Source organism: Schistocerca piceifrons, chromosome 4 (assembly GCF_021461385.2).
Source record: "Schistocerca piceifrons isolate TAMUIC-IGC-003096 chromosome 4, iqSchPice1.1, whole genome shotgun sequence".
Lineage (NCBI taxonomy): Eukaryota > Metazoa > Arthropoda > Insecta > Orthoptera > Acrididae > Schistocerca > Schistocerca piceifrons.
The window spans coordinates 543,453,161-543,477,117 of NC_060141.1; the positions used below are offsets into that span (position 1 = coordinate 543,453,161).

Genomic DNA, 23,957 nt, shown 5'->3' on the forward strand with positions numbered 1-23,957 from the left:
AATTTCAAAGATCTTTAATTTGTATTACCTGCAGAAAGTACATGGAGTAACAGTGTCATTTCGAACTTGTGATGTGACATATGTTTCATGGAACACTGAGTCTATATGAGAAGGAACATCTTGGGTACTATTAAGATGAATGAAACATTGCACTTTTCTGCCTTGGATGCAAATAGAAAGTTGAAAATATATATAGTTAAATTAGCGTATACTAGAGAATGAAGTATGCATTTTCATGAAAACAATTACTGGTACTTCTGTTAATCAGTTTGCAAAGATTACAGTCTGAGACAAGACACCAAAGTAAAGATGAATATACAATCACAAAAATGTAGTGTGGAACTCTTCCCATTTACATTTCATTTACAAGGAGAGGCCCTCAGTGATGGGGTTGAACTTTTGAAACCATCTATATGGTGACAATATAATAGAGGGAAACATTCCACGTGGGAAAAATTATATATAAAAACAAAGATGAGGTGACTTACCGAACAAAAGCGCTGTCAGGTCGATAGACACACAAGCAAACACAAACATACACACAAAATTCTAGCTTTTGCAACCAACAGTTGCCTCATCAGGAAAGAGGGACGAGAGGGAAAGATGAAAGGATGTGGGTTTTAAGGGAGAGGGTAAGGAGTCATTCCAATCCCGGGAGCGGAAAGACTTACGTTAGTGGGAAAAAAGGACAGGTATACACTCGCACGCACACACATATCCATCCACACATAGACACAAGCAGACATATTTGATGTCTGCTAGTGTCTGTATATGTGTGGATGGATATGTGTGTGTATGTGTGTGTGTGTGTGTGTGTGTGTGTGTGTGTGTGTGTGTGTGTGTGCGCACGCGAGTGTATACCTGTCCTTTTTTCCCACTAAGGTAAGTCTTTCCGCTCCCGGGATTGGAATGACTCCTTACCCTCTCCCTTAAAACCCACATCCTTTCATCTTTCCCTCTCCTTCCCTCTTTCCTGATGAGGCAACCGTTGGTTGCGAAAGCTAGAATTTTGTGTGAATGTTTGTGTTTGCTTGTGTGTCTATTGACCTGCCAGCGCTTTTGTTCGGTAAGTCACCTCATCTTTGTTTTTATATATCATCTATATGGTGATGTAGATTTAAGTCCCAGGTTTCGCACCCTGCAGCCATTCATCCTCGTGGGTCCTGGTTTGTGAGTAATTGGGAGAAAAAAAATTGAATTTCATGTGTTGCTCTACAGCTTTAAAAAAAGAGACTATTGTACAGACAGGTTCTGTAGGGTAATGTTTAAGTTTCAGTTCTTATACGGGAAAGATTGCGATTTTAAATCTAGTCACATATTTTGAAATTATTTATTTTCATATCCTTATCAAATGACTTTGGTAATTATTTTTATTCAATTAATTAGTTTGAAGGTATTTTTTATTCCTGTTTCTATGTCACTTCATTTTAATTACCATATTAACTTTTTCAATTGATCTAATTTCTTCTCCCTATCATTCTTTTTCCACTTGGAATCTCTGTGCATGTGAATTTAATTATTTTTATTTATCTACCATAATATTCACACATTTCAAAATGCCAAGCTAACAGTTAAAAATACAAAAGACAAAAAATCTATTTACAGTGCTGTGCAATGGTGTGAAAAATGTATTTTTTGTTGCAAGACATAAATTTTTTTGGATGGTAACTGTCATACAAACATTTAAAACATAAATTCTTACCACAGTATGAACAAAATTAAGCAGACAAAGAATTAAACAAAAGAAGGGTGTTCTAACCCACAAACACAGTAATTTATTGCTCAAACAGTACACACACACATCAAAGACAAGGTATAATACAATTAACACTACACAAGTGGCTGGAGGAGCCTTGCACTCTGGCCTACATATTCATTAGTTCTGCATTCAACTGCTGTCGTATTAGCAGGCCGGGTGGCCTCTGGTGGCCGAATCAAGCAAAAACTTCACACATAAAATATGAAGCAGCCCACACACAAAATCGGTAGTTACAGCAAAGAGATTATAAATACGCTGCCAAAAATAGTGCACTTGGAAATACAAGATTGATTTTGACCCAATGATGGCATATGCCACTTGGGGGTAGTAGATGTACTGATAATGGTTTCAACAGTGTGTGACAATAGAGAGCATAGTGGCATAGATACCAGAGCACCCTCTGAGTCTACCCTTTAGTAGGGAATGCTCACAGCTGGAAGGCTCAATGTGGTGCGAATGTGTGAAGCAAGCAGTTAACCACGCCACGGAAATACACTTGTGCTTCCTATAGCCAACTGGGCAAGTTTGAAAGGGGTCAAATGGTCCCCTTCCATGTAGTGAGATGGTCCTTTTGGAGCACTGCCATATAAGTTGGACATGCTGTGTCATTTGTGCATCGATGCTGGTCTTAGTCGACACATGAACATTCTCACAACTCTATATGAGGCTGGATGTCCACATAGCAGAGATCCTCGCCAGGATAATCGTATTTTAATGGCAGCAATGGTAGATTGTACACTTACCACAACACAGAGAAGAGGGCCTGTGAACCCAGATGTATCAACATGAACTGTTGCACACCAGTAATTAGAAGAGGGACTATGGGCATGCACACCTCTAACCCATCTTCAATTCATACAACGGCACCAACGTTTAAGGCTCAACTGGTGCCATCAGAGGACCACTTGGAAGATGGAATGGTGCACTGTGGTCTTCAGTGATGAAAGCACATTCTGCCTGTATCCAAGTCATGATTGTTTGCATTTATGATGTAGATGTAACAAGCATTGTATCAGAGTGAATTCATCCAAGACACATTGGCCCCACCCAAGGTCTTATGGTCTGGGGTGTGATGAACTACAACTCTTGTTCACCTTTGGTGTTTCTGTGGGAGGGGAGGGGGGAGGGGGGCTAACCAGCACTCAGTACATGTAGAATGTTGTTAAACCCATTCTTTTGTTGTTCTTGCAACAGGAATGTGATGTATTTGTACCAACAGGATAATGCTCACCCACAGACTGCCAAATGAAATTCAACATGCTCTGCAAGACTTGCAGCAATTTCTTTGACCAGCACAAACTCCAGACTTGTCTGCAATCAAGCAGATGTGGGATATGGTGGGACAAGAAATGACTTGTGTGACCCTTCAACCAAAAACTCTTACAGAACTACATGAACAGGTCGAGACGATATGGCAAAACATGTCCCAGGACAGTATTCACTATCTGTAAGACTGACTAGATGCCACAGACAGCATCTGCAATGCTGAGCATGAGGCTACATCATGTACTAGTATGAATGTTTCAGCATGGGTTAATACCTGTTATCTCAGAACCGCTTGTGACTAAGCAGCAAGGTCATCAGAGCCTTGGGCAGGAGACAGAACAGCCACAATAAGATTTAATATCTGTAAGGATCCACACAACCACAACATGGGGACAGCTCATTACATGAGAAAAAGTATGGGTTACTCTGTTTTGGCTGCTGGAGAGTTTCCGGGTTGTATGGCAACGGCCCATGAAACTTTTCTGTTGCTAACGTTTCATCCAGACCTGCACTGGACATCTGCAGAGGTGCTTCTGGTACCACTGAGTCTTACTGACTGATGGGTCAGTCATCAGAGTCTGACAAATAGTGTGGAAAAGGGGCATGATCAGCAGAGGTAATTCTTGTCAGAGGTAAAACTTAACCATCGATTGTTCTGTCAAAGATAAAACTTCTCTATTGTTCTGTAGAGTCACTGCCCATAGCTCATGGCTTCTTTTCTGTTACGATTATCCCATGTTTATGTATTTCGATGGCTTCTCTATGTAGCTATAGTTCATAATTGAAGACAAAATACTGGTTTCAGAAAACTTCATAATTTCCAGACTGAAGAGCATGCTTTGCCACAGCCAATTTTTATTTTTTCCCTAGTTGGCAAAGACATATGTTCCTTCAGCTGTGTATTCATACTTCATAGTTCCAATGTCAACCTTACCAAACGTACACAGAATTTTACACATCATGCATGTTGACAAAGGAGTGCATTTATCCTTTACAGATCGAAATGTCTGATGTATTTTCTTAGTTGGTCTAGTCTAGCCTAAAAACTGATTTGACATTATGTTTCAGTAGACTCTTTCTGATCTGATCATTCACTTTTTTTTTTCAGGGAGATACCAAACTGTGTTCTTCCATTGCTGTGTTTTATTGTTGTTTTTTGCCCTACTGCAATTTGATCTTAAGAGCACTATTTGCTTTTTTCTGACTAGCAATTTTTCTTGGAACTCTCCTTCAAATGGTTTAATCTGGTGACCAGGTGTTCCGGTGTGGAAATTCTTCTGGCTCTATTGACAAGACTTTTAATGACACCCCTCTTTTGTTGTGGATAATCGTTGGAGTTCTTAAGCAAATAACTGTCCACATGTATGGCTTCATAAAAAATTTTATGTTTCAACGTTCCATCAGTCTGTATCAGAAATAAAACTTGTAAGAAGGATATTCTGTTGTCATTTTGCATTTCCATGGCCAACTGGATTTTTGGATTTATATTATTTAGATGACAAAACAATTTTTCCAAAGCTTTTTTACTATGTGACCAAACTGCAACAGTATCATCCACAAACTGATATCATCAAGACTGTTTCTTATTTGATTTTTCTAGAGCTGATTGTTCAAATATTTTCAATATCACAGGACCCAGTGGGTTACCCATTGCGACACCATCAACTTGCTTATAAAATTCGCTGTTCCACTGGAACTAACTAAACGTAATGCAATTTCTAAAAGGAACAGTCAAATCCCCTGGCGACACAGCCACTATATAAATCATAACTTTGTTAATTGGAATCATAGTGAATAAAGACATTATGTCAAAACTTACAGGAATACCTTCAGGTGCCAAAGTTAGCCCTTCAAGGTGCTCCATAAAATGAGAGCATTTCTCTCACCTTCTATTAATGGCAGGTACACTAACACTTCTCAAAGAAACTGCACATGCAATTTGAATCGAAACCACCACAGTACTGTGACGCAGTAAACCTTTGGAAAGAAATTTAACAAAATGTGAGACAAAGGCTCTCAATGATTTAAATATAGATGAAGAGGTAGTGGTTCTTCCTGCTGACAAACGAAACATTGTTGTCAGTGTTACAAGTAAAGAGCATTACTGAAACAAAAATTGAAATATTTTAATGCACATTATCCATAGTATTTATGTCACTCTTTGACATCTGACTTACCAGTCAGTAAGACTTGGAGGAACCATGAGCACCACCGAAAATGTCCAGTGCAGCTCCGGACGATATGTTAGGAACGGAAAAGTTTAGTGGACTATCGTCATACAACCCGGAATTCTCATCAGGAGTTAATTTGTTATGACTGATGCAAAAGTGACATAAGATGGTGTATTCCTACTGGGATGAGTGGAATGGGGAATGTCATGCAGCACTAATCTCTCCTAACATGCATTAGCTCATCTGACAATGTTCCATCTCTGAGTAAGATGAGGTATTATTTGCACCCACAGATCTGCACCTGGGATCATCAAAGCAAATGCTGGGCTACTAATCACTTCTCTAACCACAAGGTTGGTCAGTTCATTCACCAGGATGCCCACATAACTTGAGACCCAGAGAAATACAACAGAGCAAGCAGTGCAAGACAGAAGATTGTGTGCACCAGTGTCCCCAGACAGACAGATGCCCACTCCTCTGCATTTGAGAGGAAGTAACAAGTTGGGCACGAATTGTGTATTCCATATGCGGTCATGGGGTTACCACAGCACAGCTACCTGACAAACCCCCACTCGGACTAGCTACTATGCTGGTATTGGGTGACATATCTCTCTAGGCTTGCACATTCTGTTAATTTCTTGGTTGAAGGTGGAGGTCAAACTCAGATGTGGGGGCTGAACAAAAGTTAACCAAAATATTTGGTGCAAAATAAAGGGAACAAACTGGGAAAAGCCACAACTGATGTCCTACGATGAGTGAAGTAGGTTCAGCAGCAAATCTGTCCTAGAAAATAACTGAGGAAAGACGTAGTTAGTAGGCAAAATTGCAGAACAGGAAATAAAGAAGTACAGCAATGGCTTGGAACCCCATGCTGCCATGCACATACTCACAAAAGAGTTGGGGGCAGGGGGAGTGGAAAGGTTAGAAAGTGGATTCAACAAGTCTGATGTGTCACACCTCCTTTCAGTGTACTAAGGTGGAAGATCTCAGCGAAAAAGTGACAGAGTGGTGCTCCATGAAATATGGTTTCCTCTTCTAGCAACATTTAACAGATTTTGATCTCCTGAATTTGTCAACACTTATTTAAAAGCACTTAACCATCAAGCAGGCATGCCATTTTCCATTAGTCGAGCAGGTGCTTGGGGTATTTTATAATTAGAACATAATTTACATAACATGATCTCAAACTCTGAAGCAAAAAAGAAGTTATTTTGTGAATACTGTTACTGAGCATTTAATTCTTTTTTTTTTTTTTTTTTTGTAAACCTGATTGATTATTTGCACTTTTTAGGATAAAATTTAAGTAATTTCATGAAAAGTTAATAGAAAAGGTTTCACTTCAGGTTTACTTACTTTATTTTTCGGTTTGGAACAGGTCCCTTACATTTTAGGCCTCATGAGTGTAAGCCACAGTCATTACAAAGGGCTTAGTTGTTACAACTGTTACAAGTGTAAGCAGTTGTCTCATGTTTCTTCCAACCTAACTTTTTGAACATATTACATATAATGGTTGTCAATATATCTTCAGTTCAGCTTCAAGTTACACACCTTCCATGTTCTTTGTTTGTGGATCCTTGAGAAGCAGACAGACATACATCTTTCTTTATCTTACTTTACCAAGGCTTCCCGATATTTAATGAAGAGGCACACACATTATTCCGGATCTGTTAGCTAGATGGTGCTTAATCAATGCCACAGCTAAATTCTTCCAAAAAAAAAAAAATCTTCTTGTATAATGTGGGCTTTTTTTTGGATTTGAGGAAGACTAGATTTGTACATAGGTTTCTGTTACATTCAAGAAAAAGTAAAAGATGTTCATTGGCCATCACCAAGTTGTGCACAAGGCATTATCCACATTACATAACTGACGTTTGGTATCACCACTCCTTTTTCTCATGTTGTAGTCCATTACTGTTTCAGGCTTGTTTGTTCTATCATCAAGTTTTGGTAGTTCCTGCACCATGGATAGCAATATCACAGATTTGTTTTTCTTTTGAATGTATTCTGTGAGAGTGATGCCTTTTTGAAATCTGTAACTTTAATACCCAACTTTTCAATTTTTGCTTGCCTGAAATTAAACTGTTATTTCTTTTTTTGTCCTCCTCCAGTATGCTGATACAATCTTTAGGAGATATGTTGCCAAAGGGTAACTGGTGTACCAATTATGAAATGTAATTTTTCCTATTGCTACCTTCAATGTCAGGAATAAGGCACATTACTATGTCACTTGGCTTGTCTGCAGTCTGATATGGGCCAGACTCTTGTTTTCCACAACATATTCCCAAGTTACTCTACAAATATTTTTGAGTCGCACATAGCAAAGATCCCGATTTCATATTTTGCTATCTTACTGGGATTATATTGTATGAAATTGCAGTGCCCTCAGAAGACTTCCAATTTCTTGTCAATAGTTGCAAAGGTCTCCGGGTTGTATCAATTTCTGCAACTGAAAACTAACAACTGCAAGAAAGGATGAACATCATCTAGGCTTCTATTTTTCTTCTTTCAGTTCATGCATCCTTATCAACAAATCACATACATTAGAGTACAAACAAAAATCTTTTTAACTTATACATGCTCTTAGAACCTGCATTCCCTGTTCCATCTGAGTTCCACAGTTCGAGTGAATTAGTGTAATGTTCTTTCTTCTTTCCAGTCAGATACAAACCTCCCAGTAAAGCAAGTTTTTCGGTTTGTGTCATCTTCTTTGCATCTCTATCACGAGTGTACTATAATGGTTCACATTTTTTTACATGTATATGAATCTGTATGAGTGACAATATTATGTCATAGTGTTGTCTATCATTTTATGGAAAGTAGAAAATTCATTACTGAGGTCTTCTGCACTGCTCCTGGCACCAGAAAACACTGCACATTCACTAAATTCTTACTTCTAACTTCACTCTGGTTGAAGTGTTCACATGTCTCGACTTTTTAATGTTATCTCTTGTCAATAATAAACTCGACATTTGCACTTTTACTCTAATTAAAACTGACAACTTCAGTAACAGACAGGATGTCATGTTCAGAATCACTGCCATGCTCACTTTCTTGAATTACTTACGCTGCCTCGTCCAATTCACCATGCCACAGCTGTGCAGTCCATGATCTGACCCATCCAACATAACTGACAACTCCTGAGAATTTGGTCTGTTTCTTCTGGCGTCATTTCTCTGAATAACTAACAAACTAATCAGTTTTGCAAACTATTTGTCTGGTACAAATAACTATGCATGTCTGGGTGTACATGCCAAATATATATTTACTTACAGGACCAGTTGTGGGAGGTACTTTATGCTTTTTATTGGAAATGCAGGCATACAGAAAGTGAAACAGTAAAATCAGCTACAATAACCAGTAACTGAGACAACAATAGAGGTGTAGCTAGTGGACTACTAATCCCTCACAAACAGCAGCGTTACCACTAGCAAAAAACTAAATGTGGGATACTCCATACCCCAGCATGCATGCTCAACAGTAAAGAAGCATCAAAACTGCCACCTGCATTTCTTTGCAACTATAAAGCAGAAAAAACTATGCAGTTCATCTAAATGATGTAAAACTACCACAATGGTAAGAAATATTAGTGTCAAATTCCAATTTTGACGTGAAACATAATACAACTGAAAATAACACAAATCTGACAATATAAAATACCAATTAAGTATAACTATTTTTCTCACTAGATTACTAACCTCTAGTCAATATGTGATCAAATACCGCTTCTGCAGTTTCATCATTAAATGGAGGTATTCCTGTCATGAACTCAAAAAGGCAGACTCCCAATGACCACCAGTCAACAGCAGAACCTGCAAAACGGACAGATAAAAAATAGTGTTACAATAATTGCACACTCTCAAGAACCAGCTGTAAAGAAGCCCCACCCTCATCACTTAGAGCAACTGAACCATGCTAATTGCAAGGGCTTTGAGTCACAGGCTTATCGTCTTCTGTCAGATGCAGGAACACCTGTGAAAGCAGCCATGTCATACACCAGCTTTGCCACAATTTCTGTACAGCACTGTATGTGGCAAAGATCACTAACCATCCATCCACTGGAATGAATGGCCACTGCCAAACTGTGGTCAAAAGTGGTGCTGACCACCTAGTGACAGAACATGCTGCTAAGCATAATATGCTGGAGCTCAATGGTTGCTTCACAACCCATGCCATCTGAATCCTTCCCCACAGCACCAGCTTTTCTGAACTACATAGATGGAATTATCTTTGCAGCATATCCTTCACTCCCATATTACTCCTGGCCTCAATCTCTGCTCACCCGACACCCACACCTCTACCAAACAGGCTCCCCCTTTCCAATCCACACCTCCAAGTTGTCATAATTGTGCATTACACAAACTTACTGGTTCCAGTGCCTGTGTCGCATTCCCATCACAAACACCCCACTTCCTCTCCCTCCCACATTATTCTGCTGCACACCTGCTGCCTGCTTATGAGCTGTCAATCAACCCTCGCCAACCCTTCCTCCCATGACTCCTTTCTCCATCTAACCACCACAGATGACAATTCCCTGTCCCAGCCCACTTGCAAAACTGTCATCACTATGTGTTCAGCCAATACAATGTAGTGGCACGGATAGTGTGTGTGTGTGTGTGTGTGTGTGTGTGTGTGTGTGTGTGTGTGTGTGAGGGGGGGTGTAGGCCGGAGGGGGGGGGGGGGGGGGGGGGGGACAGCAAGTGTGTGTAATCCACCCAGTTAGACAATTTGTCCGAAACAAACAAGTTTCAGTTTTTTTTTCTTTTCTTTTTCCTTTCTTTTTGTCTGCCTGTTGACAACTAATGTTTTTATCTGGTGTGTTGTCTCCATTACTAAATTACTTACATAATAATTCCCCAGAAACACACACAAAACTTGCAAGTACAAGAAGCCTTTTATTGTACAATTTCTGATGCAGTTGTATAAAGCCAATCTCCACTGAAGTTATACCTAACAGTTGCCAAATAGAGCATATTACAAAAAAGCAAGGTAGACATAAATATTCCCCTGACATCGAAGTCCTTAGAGTAGGAGCACAAGCTTGGGTTGGGAAAGGCAGGTACGATATTAGTCATCATCCTGTTTAAGGAGTCACACCTGCCATTGGAGAGAAAGTAAAAAAGAAAGAAAGAGGGGAGACGGAGGGGAGGAATTCTTGTCACTGTGCTGTTCACTGCTCTTTGCTACAGAGCACATTTCTATAGATTTATCCATTTTCTGTGTTAAACTTATATGACACTTTTAGAAACAGCAGGACAAGTTACAAAAGATAACCACTCACTCTGCATTTGAGGTATTGAGTGATCAACAGGCACATACGTGAGATTCAAACCACAGTTAACATTTCAAGAATACTCTTCAGATTAATAAAAATAAATAAATAAAATAAAAATAAATAAATAGAATAAAAATAAAAAATAATAAAAAACACACACACACCACATGAATATATTTTTTGTATTCCCCAGGACCTTCCAGAAATGCATTAAGTTTATTTATGTGTACCATAATGTTCTAGCCTGCAGCCTCATGTCCACTGAATGAAAAGATCAAAGGAAAACTCGCAGTAACACGATGTTAATATTTACAGTGAATATCACAAGCACTGGCATAACACCACATGCTACTGAAAGTGTTTTTTGTGTACCAATACACTCCATAAAGTATCCTCGGCACCAATCACATGAGGATGTTAGTTCAACCCAAGCAGTAGTGGAAATTGAAGTATTTCTTAACAGCAATTAAATTGCTGTTTTTAACACAAAAATGCTCAACTTGAAAATTCTATCAACATGACTTGACACTCCAGTCCCGACTGAATACTATGTAACTTTTTTCCATTTCGAAATGAAATACAAATTGTTTAAAATGATAAGATCTTACTTCTCTGATCAAGAAATGTACTGTCTTTTGGCAGTCACATCATCGATCAGGTTTATTAGCTTATTTTTGTCTTCACAATGAAAAAAAAAAGAATTATGGCAGCCGTTATGTTCATTAATAGGATTCCTAATATGTGAGTTTTAAGAGAAAACATAAAGCTGTAAGTATTGTTGATAGCTGGCAGGTATACCCAGACATTAAACTAAAAGCTATAAAGCTTGTATTTCAGGCTCGAAATACTACAAGTGTTTTACACCTTTGTGATACTAGCATTACACAAAAACTTGAAATTTCAGTACCAAAAGTAAATGGTTTGAGAATGTTTACTCGTAACTGAAATAAAATAAAACTGTTCCACCGTTTTTTTTAAACGCATTACATATGTTCAGTGTGAATGGAATTTGGCGACATCAAGATGACTGAAAACTGTCAACATCACCCAGTATTCTCCAAACCACCACATTATTTGACATATCAAGAATTGCGGGGACAGTAAACTGACCCAACAATCAACAAAATGTTTGGGGAAATTTCTACATTACTAGGCTGTCCTACATTACAAATGGATGATTTTTCATGCAGTTGATTATGTGTGTAGAGTGCTGATCATGACAGAGGAAAAGATATTGAAGGTTATTCAGTGCTCAAAGAGCACTAACGTAGACCACAAGGTAATCAACTTCGCAGTTCTTATTCTCAATACATTAGAAATGTGGAACACAAGAAAAGTATGCACAGTTATTTAAGTGTGTATTTGAGTGACAAGATGAATAAAATGGGGGACAATATCAAACAATTTGTTGACTATTGTATGCTGAAGAAGACATTACAGGAAAAAAAGAAAAAACTCAAATTTTTATATATACTTTCAATGTGCAGTATTTATATACAAGAGTAAATTTTAGCAGAAAAGAAGGGATCAAAAATCCAGCTTTTTCTTTTTTTTCAATTTTTTTCCTTTGGTTGCATCATTTAACATACAAAAATATTTCAATCCCCTCAGTGTAGTGTCATATGCTTCCAACAGTACCTTACCCTATGCAAAGTATTTCATTGCAACTGCAGTCTATCATAAGGCAATACTGCTACTACAAAGGAAGATCAGGTTTTAGCACACTGTGGATGCCAAGGACATCAGAGATGGGACACTGCTACTAACACCACCAGAAAATTGTGTAATTTTACTTACTAAAAACCTTAATTCTCCAGCAGAGTGCAGTACAGTGTCAGTGTATTCAGAAAACAAGTTCAGTCGTCAATTTATGCCGTGTACTCCAGTGGAACCCATCAGCAGGACAGAGACAGTAGTGTTGCACACAAGAACTGTGCAGACAATTCACAGTGGGATGCAGTAACAATAGAGTGAGCAGATGGGACGGACATGGGAACAGTAGTTTAACAAAGGAGGGAAAAATGTGCATGAGGAGTAATGTAGTGGGTTCTAGATGAATTGTTCCATACTGTGGAAAAAGAAGATGAATGAATACCAAAGATTCTACATGACAACTCTGCCTATGCATTTACACCAACTTTCTTGATCACTATAGCACAAAATTATGATGGGTTCAGTGGGATTCAGTATCCACTGTTGCCACAGACAACCAAAGCCAGAATGGTTCTGGTCACTTGGAAGCTCCTGTGTACAGTGTTTAGGGACAAACTAGGTGAAGAGCTGATTAACTTTTTGGATCACAACACAACGCTACGCTAACATCTGTACAAATTGCCTAGTACAACGTAAAATAAGTCGTGTGACAAGTTTAGGTGTGATCCCTAAGCTGCAGCTGCAAAGTTTTGCAGAAGTTTGAAATATAGCGCGTGCTTCAATGTGAGAGACTTTTAATAATTTCCACAACGAAACTCTGTCTCTGAATCTAGCAGAAAGCCCAAAAAGATTCTGGTCATATGTAAAGCACACCAGTGGCAAGAGGCAATCCATACCTTCACTGCGCGATTACAACGGTGAAGTCACTGATGACAGTGCCACCAAAGCAGAGTTATTAAACATGGTTTTCCAAAACTCTTTCACCAAGGAAGACGAAGTAAATATTCTCGAATTCCAATCAAGAACAACTGTGAAGATGAGAGACATAGAAGTACATATCCTCGGTGTTGCAAAGCAGTTTAAATCACTTAATAAAGGCAAGGTTTCCGGTCCAGATGGTATACCAGTCAGGTTCCTTTCAGAGTATGCAGGTGCAATAGCTCCATACTTAGCAATTATATACAACCGCTTGCTCACAGACAATTCCGTATCTAAAGACTGGAAAGTTGCTCAAGTCACATCAACACCCAAAAAAGGTAACAGGAGTAATCCGCTGAATTACAGGCCCATGTCACTAAAGTCAACTTGCAGTAGGGTTTTGGAATATATACTGTATCCCAACATTATGAAGTACCTTGAAGAAAACGATTTACAGGCACACGGTCAGCACGGATTCAGAAAATATTGTTCTTGCGGAACACAACTAGCTCTATATACTCATGAACTAATGAGTGCTATTGCAGGGGATGTCAAATTGACATCATATTTTTAGATTTTCAGAAAGCTTTCAACACAGTTTCTCACAAGAGTCTTCTAACCAAATCGTGTGCCTACGGAGTATCACCTCAGTTATGCGACTAGATTCGGGATCTCCTGTCAGAAAGGTCACAGTTCGTAGTAACAGATGGAAAGTCATCAAGTAAAACAGAAGAAATATTCAGCGTTCTCCAAGGAAGTGATATAGGCCCTCTATTGTTCCTGATCTATATTAACAACATAGGAGACAATCTGAGTAGCCCTCTTAGATTATTTGCACATGATGCTGTCATTTACTGCCTTGTAAAATAATCAGATGACCAAAATGAATTGCAAAATGATTTAGGTAAGATATCTATGTGCTGCAAAAAGTGGCAATTGGCCCTGAATAAAGGAAAGCGTGAAGTTATTCACATCAGTACTAAAAGAAATCCGCTAAATTTCGATTACGTGGTAAGTCACACAAATATGAAGGCTGTAAATTCAAATAAATACTTAGGGATTACAATTACAAATAACCTAAATTGGAACAATCACACCGACAATGTTGTGGGTCAGACCAAAGACTGCGATTCACCAGCAGAACACTGGTACATCAGCAGAACCTAGGTATCCAGCTTGCACTTGTGTGTGATGGAGACACTTAACATTTATATCATCTCTCTTGGACACCTATGAGCTACTTACGACAATTTTGTAAGGCCTGCATGTTACAGGCAACTATTAATATCACCATTGTTCGCCTTGATGTTGTAACCTGTATGTATCCTAAGATCCGATGATGGCGGCTTTAGTTTTGCTGAAACCGGTAATCATTGAATAAAAAGAATTCCTGTCATCTTGGCTACCAGTTTATTGTTTTAGATTGTGATCCGTTGAATATGGCTTGAACTCAAGTTTCTCGCCACGTAAACGGCTGTTCTGTCATGGTCTGATGAGAGCCACTGTGTCATCGATAATGTGCACTATCACAAGTTCCAATACCAAGCGCCTCCATCAGAATAATGTTACATAGAAGAAGGTGTAATTAGATGAATGACAAACACTAACTTCACTTAACAAAGGTTTATTCAGCACTTGGACATGCAAGAGTGCGGAGCGAACTGCCTCAAGCCAGAACATATACAGTATATATATACAGCTACAGAACATTCCAGTACAATGATTTTTGACATTTGTGGATACTTCTAGAATGTACTCGAACCGAATATAGAAATTAAAATTGTACAGTCCAGGTAAGTTTTGAACTCACGGCCCTCTATGCAACAGTTCAGTATCATAACCACTACACCACGGTGCTATTCAACTTCTTCTGCAACAATACTGAAAAAGTTCAAAGATGGGTGGCTCGTTTTGTATTATTGTGAAATAGGGGGAAGAGTGCCACAGACATTACACGTGAATTAGAGTGGCAATCATTACAACAAAGGTGTTTATCGTTGCAATGGGATATTTTCATGAAATTTCAATCACCAGTTTTCTCCTCCAATTGTAAAAACATTTTGTTGGCACTCACCTACATAGGGAGAAATGATCATCACAATGAAGTAAGAGAAATGAGGCCCCACACAGAAACATTTAAGCACTTGTTCTTCCCGCGCGACGTTTGAGAGTAGAATGGTAGAGAGACAGCTTGAAGGTGGTTCATTGAACCCTCTGCCTGGCACTTAATTGTGAACAACAGAGTAATCACGTAGATGTAGATGAATGAAACATCTCATTACAGACCACACCGCCAACATCGCTCTACCTGATTTTCATCTGAAGGCTTCCCTTGCACCTCCAAACAAACTGTTACTATTTGTTTATCATTATAACAACATTACATACAAGGTTAAACAACTTTGTGTTTCACAAAGCCAGCTGTCTTAGCATGGATGGAAACAATGTTGAAACAGAATCCCAGGTCAGCTTTTATTCCTAAGCATATTTTGTCATTACTTTTTGCACTTTCTTTCAAATGTCCAGCAAAACTTACTTTCTTGATACCACTTGTATTTTTAGTTGAGAAATATACATTGTGAAATCAGCAGCTATTTTAGCCTCAAACTACATATATTGTAGAGTAGCTATTACCCACAGCTGCACATGCCTATCAGTAGCTTTGTTATGATGAGTGATGGTAATAAAGCTACTGTACATGCAATAATGTCAGCTGTCCTCACAGGTCTGCCTGTTTAGGTAACCATAGCTCGTAATGTGTGGCCCCTTCTCCTTCCCAATTACACCAAAGCACAACACAGTAGTACACGTAGTGTTGCTGTCTAGCACCTGTTTAACTACATTTGTGTTTGAGTTCTCTGGCCAAAGGTAATTTATTATCTACACTGCAATAGCAATAAATAAAAAAATAAAATAATTCTGACAGCCATAAGTGGAAATGACCATGTTCCATAATCACATTAAGGCTGTGGACCCATCCCAATCAACTTACAGAGAATGGCTGCACAGAGACCCACAGTCCTCTCAAATACAGTATTTGTCTAGTACCTTAAGTATTCAGGATCTTGCTAAATCAAGCAAGCTGACAAAGCTACAACTTACATTAGCACAGCACTGAACCACACAGAATAATATATTTAATGTGAGACCAGTCAGTAAAAAGTTTTAGATATACATGCAATTAGAAGACCATCTCTACCACCAGAATATGCTAAGCTACTTTAAAACACAATAACTCATCAAACAGTATACCTCAGACGGCATAATTCAAGGATACATCTCGGTTTCGTTTTAGGTGCAGAGGTCGCAGAGGGAGCATGAAGTTGTGATCAGAGAGCATATTTTCAGCAAAACAAGAGTTTGACTATGTTCCTTTTAACTGATTATTTGTATACAAAATCACAGTAAAAACTCATTACTCATTTCTCCTCAATTGATCATTCAGCAGCTGACGAATGGGGTAGCAAAAGAAGAGTCAAGTAAGGTCCTCAGGCACAGTCATGGACAGAGGACTGAACAAGGACACCAACACTTGTACCATTAACACACTCCTTTCCTGCTCTCTCAAATTATGAGTTTCATCTACATCTCAGTGGCCTCCTCTCCATTTCCCTCAGGTCAATGCATACATTTTTTTAGGAAAAAGCCTCTTCGAGGGTCAGTTTATGGCAGTTAATATTCTGTTTTTCTTTCAGCTTCCGTGACCTTGATGTCAGATTCCTCGGCACTGATGCCACCCTGTGCATTACATTACTGTGCACCAAGAATTAATGAAATTTCACACAAGTGACTTATTCAATAAAAGGGCATGCTGTCTTGATCTTCAGATACAATATCTAGTTTTAAAGTCCTCAAATGTTTTTATTCAATGTGAAAATATTCAGACTAACTTCAGATGTTCTTCAGCCTTACATATCTGCCCAAACAAAGTAATGATTGTTAAGAGTACAGCCGAATTTTCATCTCCAGCGAGTCCCATCAGACACCACAGGTGAGCAAAATACAAGGTTTTAGGATGAAACAGCAACAGCTTCATGATCATCTTATAGACGATATCCAGCTTCAAAAAGAATTGTATTTATTGCAATTGCTTTTAGCACTACTGGTGATGGGAATAGGCCAAAAGTAGTATGAATTACTGTTAACCCTGTCATCATGTGATCACCCTTTCAATTGTTTGGTAACATTTTAAATGAAACTGAAAAATACATCCATGAGATAGGAACACAATTGTTATCCCATTTAAAATACAAAAGTAAGTTCATTACCAGCAAGAAAATGAGTAAATTAATCAAACTCTTCACTGATGTAAAAAAAGGTGGGGAGGGTATAGTAAGGGTACAACCACTTCTTTCTGGAACGCTGGCACTTGCAGCTGATCATCTAGTTCCAAACAATCTTGCTCATTTTCATTTTCATTGGAATTTTTCACACAACCAGGTATTGCAGATGATAAAGTCTATTTGCACTGTCTGAACTGGGAGAGAATGCTGGCAACAGTAATCTGAAGACACAAATGGAAAATAAGACGTGAATCTGGTTGCCATACAAAACACAGGAATATACTTCCATTTCCAGTCCTGAAACTTAATGTACTATATCTAAGTTTTCTAACCGCATCATCTTGTTACACGCCATTTTAGGATTTGCGTGCGCGCACCCACCCACACACACAATGAACTACAAAGGGCTCTCTCTCTCTCTCTCTCTCTCTCTCTCTCTCTCTCTCTCTCTCTGGAGCTCCGCATTGCCACTAAAGAGAGATCCAGCAAGTGCAGCCCTCTGGCAACTCAAGAAGAAAATGCTTACACAGTATGAGAGAAAGCAACTTCAGTGACTCTCTAAGTATTCCTCAGGCTCTCTTGTCCATGCGGAATACTCACTACAGCAAGAATCCTAAAGTGAACTTGCTGAAGCAGCATACAGTCACTGTTCTCCAAATTTTAATATAATCATCTTGTGTACCTGGGTAGTTGGATTTTCTCTTTGCCCAGGACTTTTAATTCCTCAAGGATTCACAGTCTGAAGCATTACATGGACAGACCCACATAATTTCATGTTTATGTAACATCACAAAAACAACAGAAAGCACAAAAATGTGCACTTATCTAATTATCTACTGTAAATAAATTCAAATCTAAATAAACTATGTAAATTAATTATGTGAAATGTAATTATTATTTCATAAATAATATTTCAGTGGCCAATTATGATTGTTTGTAATATGCTTTCTGTTTTAGAAGGTAAATGAAGTGCATTCTTGTTTGGATCTCTCTCACTTGTCTGTTAGCCTTTAGACCAAAAGGATACACTGTAACTGCATTCCTTGTGTGTCACTAATTAATCTGGCTTTTGTGTACACAAATGTGATGTAAGGGTCATGTATTTGCTTTAGAACCATTTGTAGTTAAATTAATGTAAATTACTTACATCTCACAAAGTTCTCATTTTACTAGTTCTCCTAAAAGATACATGAAATGTTTAAAGGCTTTATGGTTACAGCCACCAACCAATACGAGTTTAATGCATCATGACATGGAGATGCAGTGGCTGAATGCAATTAGTATTCTGCCATTTATTTATTTGCAGCTTACTACATTGTCCCTGAGATTAACTGCCAATCACCATGAAGTGTTTTGCAAACTTGAATGCAAGCAAAAAACCTTAAATGATCTGGCCACGGTCTCCAAGCTATGATTCTGTTTTGCACATAAACAACAAATACCGGCCCCACAAAGCTGATGGTGGTATTAAAAGTTGTAATCTTTTCTAAATTTTATAGCATTTGTCTAGAAGTCCATTTGGCCACTAACTAAGATGCATCCACCATCAATAATGGCCATCTGCTACAGTTAATTTTAACAGTTTTCTTTCAGTGATTAATTTCAATGCATGTTTAAAGCCAAATTGTCATAAATTTTAGTAATTTTGCATGGGAAGATGTGTCAAGTCCATACCAATACGGGACACAATTTTGAGCGAAATTTCTCCTCTTCACTTTCTGTTACAGAATGTAATGACGGATCAGACTTACCACTTCAACATAAAAACCCTAATCATAGGCCAAAAAAAAAAAAAAATAAATAAATAAATAAATAAATAAAATATATAAAAAAAATCACCTTTTACTGAAATTATCATCACTTTGAGTACTATGAGCTCATCATCTACGTTTTTGTTCTTAGTCTCTCATTCTTTTAATCCAACCACACTCTCTTCTCTCTACTCTCATCTTTCAATGGAGTAGTTGGTAGAAGAGGAGACATAATTAATTTTTCTAGCTGATTCCCTGTTCTAATATACAGGATGGTCCATTGATAGAGACCGGGCCAAATATCTCACGAAATAAGCATAAAACAAAAAAACTACAAAGAACAAAATTTGTCTAGCTTGAAGGGGGGAACCAGATGGCGCTATGGTTTGCCCGCTAGATGGCGCTCCCACAGGTCAAACGGATATCAACTGTGTTTTTTTAAAATAGGAAACCCCATTTTTTATTACATATTCGTGTAGTAAGTATAGAAATATGAATGTTTTAGTTGGACCACTTTTTTTGCTTTGTGACAGATGGTGCTGTAATAGTCACAAAAGTGTAAGTATGTGGTATCACATAACTTTCCACCAGTGCGGACGGTATTTGCTTCGTGATACATTACCCGTGTTAAAATGGACCGTTTACCTATTGCGGAAAAGGTCGATATCGTGTTGATGTATGGCTATTGTGATCAAAATGCCCAACGGGCGTGTGCTATGTATGCGGCTCGGTATCCTGGATGACATCATCCAAGTGTCCGGACCGTTCACCGGATAGTTTCGTTATTTAAGGAAACAGGAAGTGTTCAGCCACATGTGAAGTGTCAACCACGACCAGCAACAAATGATGATGCTCAAGTAGGTGTTTTAGCTGCTGTCGCGGCTAATCCGCACATCAGTAGCAGACAAATTGCGCGAGAATTGGGAATCTCAAAAACGTCGGTGTTGAGAATGCTACATCAACATCAATTGCACCTGTACCATATTTCTACGCACCAGGAATTGCATGGCAACAACTTTGAATGTCATGTACAGTTCTGCCACTGGGGACAAGAGAAATTACGGGACAATGACAGATTTTCTGCACGCATTGTATTTAGCGACGAAGCATCATTCACCAACAGCGGTAACGTAAACCGGCATAATATTCACTATTGGGCAACGGAAAATCCACGATGGCTGCGACACGTGGAACATCAGCGAGCTTGGCGGTTAATGTATGATACGGCATTATGGGTAGAAGGATAATTGGCCCCCATTTTATCGATGGCAATCTAAATGGTGCAATGTATGTTGATTTCCTACGTGATGTTCTACCTACGTTACTACAAAATGTTTCACTACATGGCAGAATAGCAATGTACTTCCAACATTATGGACGTATGGCACATAGCTCGCATGCGGTTGAAGCGGTATTGGATAGCATATTTCATGACAGGTGGATTGGTCGTCTAAGAACTTTCACCGGATCTGAAGTCCCCGGATTTCTTTCTGTGGGAAAGTTGAAGGTTATTTGCTATCGCGATCCACCGACAGCGCCTGACAACATGCGTCAGCGCAATGTCAATACATGTGCGAACATTACGAAAGGCGAACTACTCGCTGTTGGAGAGGAATGTCGTTACACGTATTGCCAAATGCAATGAGGTTGACGGACATCATTTTGAGCATTTATTGCATTAATGTGGTATTTACAGGTAATCACGCTGTAACAGCATGTGTTCTCAGAAATGATAAGTTCACAAAGATACAGGGCTATTACAAATGACTGAAGCGATTTCATAAATTCACTGTAGCTCCATTCATTGACATATGGTCATCACACACTACAGATACGTAGAAAAACTCATAAAGTTTTGTTCGGCTGAAGCCGCACTTCAGGTTTCTGCGCCAGAGCGTTCGAGAGCGCAGTGAGACAAAATGGCGACAGGAGCCGAGAAAGCGTATGTCGTGCTTGAAATGCACTCACATCAGTCAGTCATAGCAGTGCAACGACACTTCAGGACGAAGTTCAACAAAGATCCACCAACTGCTAACTCCATTCGGCGATGGTATGCGCAGTTTAATGCTTCTGGATGCCTCTGTAAGGGGAAATCAACAGGTCGGCCTGCAGTGAGCGAAGAAACGGTTGAACGCGTGCGGCAAGTTTCACGCATAGCCCGCGGAAGTCGACGAATAAAGCAAGCAGGGAGCTAAACGTATCACAGCCGACGGTTTGGAAAATCTTACGGAAAAGGCTAAAGCAGAAGCCTTACCGTTTACAACTGCTACAAGCCCTGACACCCGATGACAAAGTCAAACGCTTTGAATTTTCGGCGCGGTTGCAACAGCTCATGGAAGAGGATGCTTTCAGTGCGAAACTTGTTTTCAGTGATGAAGCAACATTTTTTATTAATGGTGAAGTGAACACACACAATGTGCGAATCTGGGCGGTAGAGAATCCTCACGCATTCGTGCAGCAAATTCGCAATTCACCAAAAGTTAACGTGTTTTGTGCAATCTCACGGTTTAAAGTTTACGGCCCCTTTTTCTTCTGCGAAAAAAACATTACAGGACACGTGTATCTGGACATGCTGGAAAATTGGCTCATGCCACAACTGGAGACCGACAGCGCCGACTTCATCTTTCGACAGGATGGTGCTCCACCGCACTTCCATCATGATGTTCGGTATTTCTTAAACAGGAGATTGGAAAACCGATGGATCGGTCATGGTGGCGATCATGATCAGCAATTCATGTCATGGCCTCCACGCTCTCTCGACTTAACCCCATGCGATTTCTTTCTGTGTGGTTATGTAAAAGATTCAGTGTTTAAACCTCCTTTACCAAGAAACGTGCCAGAACTGCGAGCTCGCATCAACGATGCTTTCGAACTCATTCATGGGGACATGCTGTGCCGAGTGTGGGAGGAACTTGATTATCGGCTTGATGTCTGCCGAATCACTAAAGGGGCACATATCAAACATTTGTGAATGCCTAAAAAACTTTTTGAGTTTTTGTATGTGTGCAAAGCATTGTGAAAATATCTCAAATAATAAAGTTATTGTAGAGCTGTGAAATCGCTTCAATCATTTGTAATAACCCTGTACATGCATCACATTGGAACAACCGAAATAAAATGTTCAAATGTACTTACATTCTGTATTTTAATTTAAAAAACCTACCTGTTACCAACTGTTCATCTAAAATTGTAAGCCATATGTTTGTGACAATTACAGCGCCATCTATCACAAAGCAAAAAAAGTGGTCCAACTGAAACATTCACATTTCTTTACATACTACACGAATATGTAACAAAAAATGGGGGTTCCTATTTAAAAAAACACAGTTGATATCCGTTTGACCTATGGCAGCGCCATCTAGTGTGTCAACCATAGCACCATCTGGTTTTCCCCTTCAAGCTAGACAAGTTTCATTCTTTGTAGTTTTTTCGTTTGACACTTATTTCATGATATATTTGGCCCAGTCACGATCAATGGACCACCCTGTACAGTAGCATGTATTGTATTACCAACAGCTGTCTCTGCAAACCATACTGACATAAGCTGAAGGCAGTCTGAGTAGTTGTCATCCCCCCCCCCCCCCCCAACTCTCTCTCTCTCTCTCTCTCTCTCTCTCTCTCTCTCTCTCTCTCTCTCTCTCTCTCTCCCCCCCCCCACCCCCTTTACAGTGAGAGGTTTTATTATATTAGTTTTACTTATTTTCTAGGTGGCTGAATAATTCAACACTTCAAATGTGAAACTCAGTACGATTACAATATAACTGTAACAACGAAACACAGGCAATCCAAAAAGAAACTCTATGCCACAATAATTTACATGAAATGTACTTGTTTTCCAGTATTACTTCATATATGTGTGAGCTATAGCTGACAGGATCAGTGCAAATCATTGATGCAAGATGTGTTCAGATGGAGGGGAAAAAGACTAATATACATATGGAGAAGGAGAGCAGACAGTTATGCAATGACTGCATATTGATCTTTTTGCTCCTGAATGGTTCTAGGATTATAATACCAAACTTCACTATTCTCATTTTCAGGTACCTAGTTTTAAAATTCCTTGCGTAATGTTTGGGAATACTGACAAAATAATAACTGTACTACTTAGAAGAGAAAGCACATAAAACATTATTTTGTCTGTGTGTGTAGTTATATCATGTATCTGAAGTACATGTACTGTGTGATTGAGGAAAGATGTGCAAGGAAATTGGCCATGCCCTTTTAAAGAAACCATTCCAGGCAATTGAGTGAAATCACAGAAAACCTAAATCAGGATTTACAGAAAAAGATTTGATCAGCTGGCCTGCCGAACATAACATGATGCTCTTACCACTGTGCCACATTGCTTGGTGTGTTGTCCTCTCCTCAGTAAACTGCTTGTCATGCCTACTATGTAGAATATTAACTTTTCTGAAAGCGACACTTCAACTTGAGCATGTATAACTTTGCACTGTTTTTGACTCAACTACTTTGGGAAGCAACATTCTTCTCCTTTGCATTGATATTGCTATCAAATATTTAAGTAAATAAAAAATTGTTACAGAGAACTAAAATTCTTACCATGTGGTTCATCCAGTAATAATTCTGGTGCTAGATAATCTGGAGTGCCCAGCACTCTGTGATCACTTGCAACTTTTCCTCGACGGACAGATTTTGGTGTTCTGAATGGTATGTGTGCTGAATTAAGTGGTGTGACGGGACTCATGACAGAGTGCTGCAAATAAAAAATAACTGTAAACTGCTTTTACTAATACATATTGCAAACACGTTAGGTTAGTAAAAAATACTTCACAGTAGAAAAGGAAGATCTGTTGCTACATTGCAAAGACATTAACAATCCAGTGAAACGCATGTACAGGACTTGAGATAGGTAAGTACACAGTG

At 39.0% G+C, this 23,957-nt stretch overlaps 1 protein-coding gene across 4 annotated transcripts in view; it reads right to left on the reverse strand.

Moving 5' to 3' along the window:
* Nucleotides 1-23,957, reverse strand: part of LOC124796418 (serine/threonine-protein kinase greatwall) — a 138,833-nt gene that overhangs the window by 6,443 nt on the left and 108,433 nt on the right. For all 4 annotated transcript variants that reach the window (XM_047260598.1, XM_047260596.1, XM_047260595.1 and 1 more), the window contains 2 exons: nt 23,634-23,787; nt 8,892-9,005 (listed from right to left, as the gene is read on the reverse strand). In XM_047260598.1, coding sequence (XP_047116554.1) covers nt 8,892-9,005; nt 23,634-23,787 — 268 coding nt within the window. The remainder of the gene's footprint in view (nt 1-8,891; nt 9,006-23,633; nt 23,788-23,957) is intronic.